This window comes from Pleurodeles waltl, chromosome 7 (assembly GCF_031143425.1).
Source record: "Pleurodeles waltl isolate 20211129_DDA chromosome 7, aPleWal1.hap1.20221129, whole genome shotgun sequence".
Taxonomy (NCBI): domain Eukaryota; kingdom Metazoa; phylum Chordata; class Amphibia; order Caudata; family Salamandridae; genus Pleurodeles; species Pleurodeles waltl.
Window position 1 is genome coordinate 107,622,111 of NC_090446.1, and position 8,963 is coordinate 107,631,073.

An 8,963-nucleotide genomic window follows, 5' to 3' on the forward strand; every position below is an offset into this window, starting at 1 on the left:
TGAGGAGTCTGAGTGTTATGTCTCTAGGGTACCAGAAATCATTAAGTGTGGGCAGAGCTCGCAGAGTTTCACTCTGCGGAATTCTGCTGAGTTACTGAAAAACTCTGCAAAATTCCACAGAGTTCCACATGCTGGAGGAATATTGCTCGGCCACCCCTAGTATTATCACATGTGCAGTGCACAGGTATCAGCAACAAGGAAAGACAGGCTCCGGTACTGGCGTGGTTTGTCCTGTCTCAGGATGTGTTCAGAGGTCTGGACAGATTCATACACTCGGGAACAGAGTCTTGCTCACTTTCAAACCTGTGCTTTGGTGTACACAATGGGCCTAGTCCTAGCCCCAGTTCCCCGGGTACCGGCTAAAGAGGCCTGTTCATGCTTCACATGCTCACTGTTCAGCCACCACAATTGAACTGCAGCCTTCATCACCCGACTAGGCATGTGAAGCTCCAGAAGCCCCCACACAGAGATCATAGAACAGGCAGTGCCTTGTAAGTTAGGGTACAAGCTCTTTACGTGCACCCTTCACATGGGTAAATCTCACATGCCAAACTTACCCTTAATCCTGTGCCCACCTCACCACATTTACACTTTCATTGCCATAAAAATGTGCATTCCAACTGTTCTAACTGTTCACACTGGTGCTTTGTTTTGAATACACTTGCCTAGGAAATGGCTCTGGGGTGGATTCTGTGTTTACTATTGTACATTACATACAGACAGATGCTGCATGCCACCACTTCTAGCCTGCTAGTGTCATAGCTCACCCACGAACCACCTACACTTGCAGAAGGGCAGTAACAGCACCCAAACTGCAGAGATGATTAGTCCAGGATCGAATATAACTATGACAGAGCAGGGGACCCCAACAAGTCTCACCATCCCCGACATGCACCCATTGATATTCTCTTAAAAATGCTGGATAGATGACCCTTGGAGACTAATGATAATTGTACAAGGGTCAAGTCATACCGGCGTTACCAAATCTGCAGCAGGCGGAACAGCAGCATGGCGCCGCCGGATTCCTTATCTTCCCTGGGACAGGTGCAGGCACTGCATCCTGGACCCTGGTTCGGGATCGGTCCCTTGTCTTGGGGACAAGTGGGTGCTGCTCTCCAAGGGGGGCAAGCAGAGGGGACAGATTCACTCTGCTCTTTCCAAACTCTCCAGTCAAAGACCAGGCTGTCGACACAGTGAGAGGAGCAAGGGCGAGAAGCGCAAGCCAAACTCCAGTGAGATAACCAGCCACCACTGCAAGAGCCATTTTCTCCCGCTAAGGGGACGAGCCAACGACCAACTCAATAGTGATAATGGCCCGCCTCCTTTGGTCAGCAGGCCTTGAGTTGGAAGCAAGCGCATCATCCACGTGATAGGGGGGGCAAGTGCTCCAGTAAGCTCTGCTCTGCCGAAGGGTGATTTTTGCTGAAGAACTCCACGCTCCAAGCAGTGTGGCAAAAGCTCTGCGAACGTCGCCGGTGGAGGGGATTTTACCACCCAGGCCTAGATATCATCCTTACTTCCTAGGTTTGGATGAGGTGTTGCTAGCTAGCCAAAAGCTGCCATCCAGTGTGGAGCTGACTCAGTAACTCGCACGTGGTGGTGCTTCTGCCTGAAACTCGCAGTCTTACCCCCATGATTTACAGTCCTACGACAAGTCATGTCAGTGACTGAGTTCCCATTTAAATTTCCCATTTCACTGAATCTTGAGCTCCATTAGGGTGTTAGCTATTGACACAATTATGTGTTTTTTTTAAAGTTTTTTTTGTTAAGCACGTTACACTTGTAAAGTACACATTTGCAACTGGTGCAATTGAGAGCTCTAGGGTTCTGGCTCACTGCAGAGCGAGTTTCTTGCTGGTCCTGTCAGTGGATCAAAAAGGTGTTCCGAATACATTCAATCCTTGGCCTCTCTGTAGAGTGCACCGAGACGGCCATTGACAAAGCAAATAGTCCAGAGTGGTTGTATGTCAGTTGCCATTTTATTATAACAAAGCTCAGAGAGACACCAAAATACTGGTGGGGTTGCACACTACCACACAGATAAGTACGTAGGCCACAACCTTCTTAGATACCCCCACTTTTTTTACCCCACTTAATGCCATGCCTGGATTACTACTTCCGCCAAACACCCAAAAACTCATTTTTTAAAGTTACTTCTCTTCCGCACACTCTCCCTTCCGCTCTGTTATTAATCTTAATTTTTCTTCTACTAAAGTGATTTTGTTACTGTTGTCTGAGAAGCTCCCGATTACCCGTACTGGCAAGACATGCTTTGAAAAAACAGTTCAAAGAAAAATGATATTATGTGAAAGATCTTTGAAACACAGCTCGTCCTGTATCAGGTGATTAGCCTGTGAGAACCTAGCCCATTGATGCTCGCTGTGGATAACCTGTAGTTCACAGGGTCAAATCCCTGTCCATCTGCCTTCACCCTTCACTTTTATGAGCTCGATAGGGCAAGTATCATTGAGCTGAGTTATAACTCCTAATATTAAAGTGGCAAGAGAATGTGTGGTGTCCAAGAAATGCTTGGTAAATTATGCAGCGCACGTTGGATTTTTTTGCATGACATGCCAGTAAATAACAGTAAATAGTAGATAATATTTACAATAAATAAAAGATATTTTAGGAAGTGGTAGCTTTAGATATTTGGGGCCGGATTTATGAAAAGTGGCGCTACATCACATGTAGCGACACTTTTCTTGCAGTCCGTTGCACCCCCTACCTCCATCATGTGTGCGCCGTATTAAGGGGCAACAGCTTCAGAGTGTTTGGCGCTGTTGATGCACTGTTCTGGGTTAGCACCCATGAGCAGGCATTAAAAGTGCCAAAAAAAATTACACAAAGAAATCTCTTAGATTTCTTTGCGTCATTTTTGGGCCCCCCTGACGGGGAGTGCCTACTTTGCATACATTATGCCTGGCGCAGGCATAATGTAGCGAAAAGAGTAACAAAGTTGCTGAATGCATGCATTGTGCCACTTTGTGAATTTGGCGTGGCGAATGTGGCCTCGTTGGACCACATTACTGTAAAAGAAAAATGACGCTAATGTGATGCAATGAGGCGCTAGGAGCTCTTAAACCTGCTCTTGGGGTAATTTCCCTAAAAATGCATGGAAAGTAGTTAATTCATTATTAACAAAGGCAGGTCAAGCTTCCAACAATTTGGTACCCATCCGAAGTGCAAGGATATATTTGTGTTCCCTTATGCACCCCGTGATTTTTTGCAGCGGTGCACTTCGACAATCAACAGTCTTCACCACAGGAGGTTTTCCCGTCGCCTTGGCTACCGAATGCGCTGCTCCTGTGGAAAGGGGCCAATGGCAACTCGGTGGGTCGGTGACTGGAAACTCGTGAAGAAACCCGGCAGAAAAAACTTCGCGCTGCTGTATCCCAGCTCATTGCAATGTGTCCCGTTGCTCTCTCTGTGCGGACAACCCAGTTTGCGGGGCACGTGCGTCTTTGCTGCTGCACCTATTCGAATTGTAGGCGCTACACCTGTTTACAGTGCCGAGGGGCCCCTTTACATTCCAGTAAACGCAAATATGAACAAAAACAAATAAAAGCATGAACGTCACGGAAGTCCTGACCTTCATTTGTTCAAGTAACTAGAAAAAGAAGCAGGCTTTTAAGGATGTTGCATCTTTTGGGTAAAACATGTTTTTAAAGCCAGTTTGTAGTATCTCACAGACACCATTTATCATCGTCTCTCTTTGGATTGGTTAACCCTAGAACTAAAACGAATTATCTCTACACATGTGGAAGAGCTCCTTCCAGCACGGCACCAGCCCTGACGGCTTCCTTCCTGAATTTTCAAATATCACAATACTATTAATTAAAAGAGATCCCTCCGATTGGGCGGCTGGCAAATCCCGGCGGAGCGCACCGTGTCATATAATCAGGCAGGGGGTTGAGAAATGAGGCACATCGCTCCTGCCAGCCCAGGGCTCACAGACGCAGCGAGAGGAGCGCCGAGACTGTGCCAGGTCTGGGAAGGAGTAGGCAGCAGGTCCCTCCCTCGCGGGCTGCGCGCCCACCGCCACGCGACAGCCAAGGAGAGAAGGACTGAAGACCCCCTTTGGATGAAAGTCAAGGAAAGAAAACCAGAAAGAACTGAACGCGGTTTTCCTCATAGAGCTGTGCTGCACAAGCCTGCTTGCCGGGTCCTTTAACCCAAGAGTGGGCCCATTTCCCAAATCCCGGGATCCCCCGAGGGGTGGACATTGTTCTCTAGGCTGATGAGTGTCCTACCAGGAAGGGACCTCTTCCTTGGCACCACGATGGCTGCTGGACTCCAAGGCAAGGCGATGGCGGACTTGAAATCTGCAACCAATGATGCCTACATGTCACTGGCACAGAGCTATGGGCAGTCTGCCTTCTCATTTAGCTCTGTCCGGGGCACCGAGAGCCAGAGGGCCTTCGCAGGGTCTACCACGCTGGACTACCACGCCCAGGACCGGGATAGCAGCGAGGAGCATACGGGCGATGAGGAGGAAGATGCCTTCCATCCAGAGGGGAAGCTGAAAAGTGGCTTGGTGACCAAGAAGCCCAAGGAGACCCGCTCCCTGAGGCTCAGCATCAATGCCCGCGAGAGGCGGAGGATGCATGACCTCAACGATGCCCTGGATGGCTTGAGGTCAGTCATCCCTTACGCCCACAGCCCCTCCGTCCGCAAACTGTCCAAGATAGCCACACTGCTGCTAGCTAAGAACTACATCCTCATGCAAGCACAAGCACTTGAGGAAATGAGAAGGCTCGTGGCCTACCTGAACCAGGGTCAGACCCTCAGCGCCCCCCTGCCCACCACGACCTTGGCCCCATTCGCCCAGTCTGCCGTGTACCCCTTCCCTGCCACAGCCCTGCCAACCTGTCCTGAGAAATGCACAGCTTTCCCTGGCACCCTCTGCAAACACTGTGCCGACAAGCCCTGAAACCAACCACAAACTTTTTGGAGCATGCGTTCATCGTCCTCTGGTGTCCCACCCACATACACCCCAGACTTTCTCGTTTTGGCACAATCGAACTACAAGAAAACTTTTGAAACTTTTTTATTTCATTTGTATTTTTATCTCCTCTCTTAGTTGTCACTCGCAACAGTTTCCTTTTACTGAAACTTTGGGAGGGTTCAATTTCTTAGATTCTGAATGACTTTGACTGCAAAACTGGCTTCAGGTTCACCAAACTGCTGTTTAAAGATTAACTGAGGGAACACGAACTAGACTTTAAATAATCTTCATTCGGTTCATGTTTTCAAGTGATCTATGCAATGTTGACTCGTACATGTTCGAGTTTTCTGTATATTTATTTTCAGCAATTGTTGCATTTAGTTGTCAAGAGGCAAAGCTGCAAGGGAAATGCGATTTAAGTTTGGGATTTAGGATCAGATGACCTAAACTGAAGTTCCTTATGAAAGCTGTTCATTTTGTTTGCATTTTAAAAATCAGATCGCACATCAGTGTTTGTCTGTTTATTTCTCTTTGTCTCCACGCAGAGGTGAATCTTCAAAGTCATACCCTGGGCTCGAGCATTAGGACTGTTTCTATGTATTTATAATAAAGAAAAAAAGATAACATCCCGGCTCCTCACTCAGCTGTTATCCTTTATGAGCCAGTCTGCCGTGATGGGAGGGCATTGTTCGGGGAGATGCAGGCAGTGGCCGCCTGCACATGGGGGGCTCCGGTGGCTGGTGCCAGAGATTGAGCTGTCAGGGCAGATACCATCTATGGGGCTTAGAACTCATTGCAATGTATTTATGTCTTCACCAAATGACCTATAAATCTGCGCCAGGCCTCATCTGCTGGCTGAAATCTCTTTATTCATGAAATAGATGCAGCTGGGGGGCCTCCCCGGACTGTTACACGAGGATAGGAATTGGGCACAATGCTGCCCGGTGCTCTTTGTGTTCCACGTCAATGCTGAATGTGTTCACACTGAAGTATGGTTCTGCCTGAAGCCTCCAGCTTCCACATAGCTCATTTTTTCGTGATGCACATAAATGTTTTTCTATAGCGCTTGTAAATCGGACAGATGGTTAGTTCACTGTAATGATGTCGATGATAACTATAATAGCAATCGCAATAACAATATTGTTAATAACAATAATACCTGTGTACATGCACACAATTATTATTATTATTATTATTATTATTATTATTATTATTATCATTATAGTTGTTATTATCGTTAATAATAATGATAATAGCAATACTAATAATTATAATTATACGATATTATTACTAATAGCGTGCATACACACCGATATAATTAATAGTAATAAGAAGAATAAATAATAATAATTATTATATTATTAATGCTCTACTTCTTCTTCTATCTTTTTATTATATAATTACAGTAGCATTAATAAGAGCATACATGCACACCCATGTAACCATATCATTACTAATAACACTACTAATACTTCCACTACTACTACTAACAATAATAATATGTTTTATATCCTGAGCATGCACGCCGGTATTGTTCATAATATTGTAATATTAATAATAAGAATAACAATTTCACTAAAGTCTTGCAGTTCTGCTAACGAATGTTCCTGTTAGACACTTTATGTCAGTCATTTCTTTATATCGACCCCCGAATGATAAACGTTGGCATGCCGGTTTTGCGTTGTGGTTCAGTGGCCCAGTGAGTTCCTTAGCCACTGAGATAGATCTCATTAGAAAGGATACTGAGTCATTTGCAAGGCCATCGAAATGGCAGCTCCACTTATGCGGTGCAAAAGTATCTAGGCGCTTTATCAGACTATGTAACAGTATTGTTTGGAATCCAACAGGTTTGGAAATCAAGCATTATTCAACTTGTGGCCTGGGTGACAGATAGATTACTCGGGGTATTAACCCGCTGAGCTATCCTACGTGCGCCACTCGGCTGTGTTTACTGTTGGCCGAAAAAACTGAGGACCAACCAAACAACGAGGAAAGTTAAGGCAGGTAGAGTAGCTGCTTGTGAGGCTGCAACATCAATATGTGAGGGATAATTAATATCGCTAATATGTAATTGTTTGTGTGTAGAAAGGGAGTGAAGTATCCTTGCACAGTGACCAGTAATGCCACGTGTTCCGCAGTGAAAGTAAAAGTTAAATCAGGTTGTTTCCATTCAGTGGCTTGGTTTAGCTTGTTCTGCCAGATTTGATGATTTGTGGGACTTGGCACCGGTACCCAGAGGCAAGGGTGAGAGTCAGTAGCGCAGAGATGCTCGGTGCTTGGATGGGCCGATGTACACATGAGGTGCTTGACACTGAGAGCCTCAGTCCTGATGGTCACCGTGAGGGCAGGTCTTTGGAAAGTGATACATGTTCACAAATCGGCACAAGAGAAGCAACAGAGAACAGGTAGAGACGTTATCATGCATGAGCAATTGCTAAGGGCCCCCACTTTCCTTGGGGCCCCCTGAAAAAGTGATTTTTGTACTCCTGCTTGCTTCTGTCTATTTCTGTATCTCACCCTTTGACACATAACTCAATGTTATTTGGCATCATGGAGCTTGAATTAGCAGAAAATTGGTAAAAACATTAGACCTTGTTCTAAAAAGAGGTCCCCAAATACTTCTTTGCCAGGGTCCCCAAAATCCTCAAGGTGATGCTGAGAACAGGACTGGAAAGGCTATCATGAGGACCCTCTATGATTGGGAAACTGTGGCTGCCCACATTAAAAGCACTTAGGAGTCTTCATATGAAGATGTGCCTGAGAAGGGTAAACATAACATTAATTTGTTGCAGTGTGATGCACTTTGAAATTTATTGGTTTTCTTTTTTTTTTCTAAGTCTTTTAGAGAGAATTCTCTTGTTTAATACAAGAGGGTGACATGGCGTTTACATATTTAAAAAGCAAAGCACCATTTGTTGTTCAAGGGATGGATTCACCTGTCTCAGACACCCACTTCACTTGGGGTCTAGATGCAGCCTATCGCTGCTCTGGCCAGAGCCTCTCGTCCAAGATACCAAGAGCAGAGGGTCCTACCAAGCAAGTACTGTCGCATCACAAACTCAGCAGCATTAGGTAACCTGGTCCTATGACCACCTCAGTTTATATGAACTTGCTAGCTCTCGGGCACCTCGAAAGTATCTTGTGGTGAATGCACAAAACAGGAACTTAAATAAATAAATCCATAAATAAGTTTTAAAAATAAATAAATTTATTATATAACATGGAGCTGAAAATCACAAATTGAATTGTTTCTTGTTAATGCAATGCGATATAGGATAAAGTACCCCCTTATGCTTTTTAAGGATGTTGCAGGTCCCCAAAGAGTTCCATGATCATATAGAGAATCAAGGCCTGAGGCCAAATTCCTTCATAAGTTCATGTAACTGCAAGATGTCTTATAATATCCTTTCAACAAATGTCAGGGGGAGATTTATTCCTGCGAATACATATTCACTCAACCATCCCTTCCATAAACTTCTTAAATCTTTGGTGTCTTGCTCTTTCATATGAAAAAGATAGTATGGTTTTAGGCATGAAGAATTAAGCGTAAACTGGAGTGCAGAATTAAACACACCAAAAAGCAGTTAGCAATTTGCGGTTAAATATAAATCAGAGTGCAAAAAGATGGTAGCTCAGATTATGTAGAAAACTTACAAACATGCATAGAGATTCTGTATTTCCTATAAAGACCTACAGTGTGCAAAAAAAGATGTTGCCAGAGATATCTCCTTCCTGCTCATCACTATACATTTTAGAAAAACAGACCAGGGGAACAAAAAAGATCTAATTTTAATGTTTAAATTACAGCTGTAATGAAGCTTGTGCTAGCACTTGTAGCAGACATTATCACTTCACAACTTATCAGAATTATTACAGTTCAGCAGCTGCGTCATTTTGCTATTACAGGTGACTAGCGGTGTCAGAGTTTGGTTGTAGTAGGGACATTAGACATGGGCTTTTAAATAGTGATTACAGGCTCTTCTTAAATACACATTATAAGTTAATATAAGCCACAGAA

General features: G+C 44.7%; 1 protein-coding gene across 1 annotated transcript; it reads left to right on the forward strand.

The window, feature by feature from the left end:
- The first annotated feature begins 3,933 nt into the window (after positions 1 to 3,933).
- Positions 3,934 to 5,519, forward strand: BHLHE23 (basic helix-loop-helix family member e23). The gene has a single exon (XM_069201947.1). It carries the CDS (start codon positions 4,238 to 4,240, stop codon positions 4,928 to 4,930), a length of 693 nt encoding a protein of 230 aa, XP_069058048.1. The 5' UTR covers positions 3,934 to 4,237; the 3' UTR covers positions 4,931 to 5,519.
- The last annotated feature ends 3,444 nt before the right edge of the window (positions 5,520 to 8,963 follow it).

What these genes read in the sequence shown, in the direction of transcription:
- BHLHE23 (XM_069201947.1), top strand. Translation starts at nt 4,238, where the DNA reads ATGAGTGTCCTACCAGGAAGGGACCTCTTCCTTGGCACCACGATGGCT.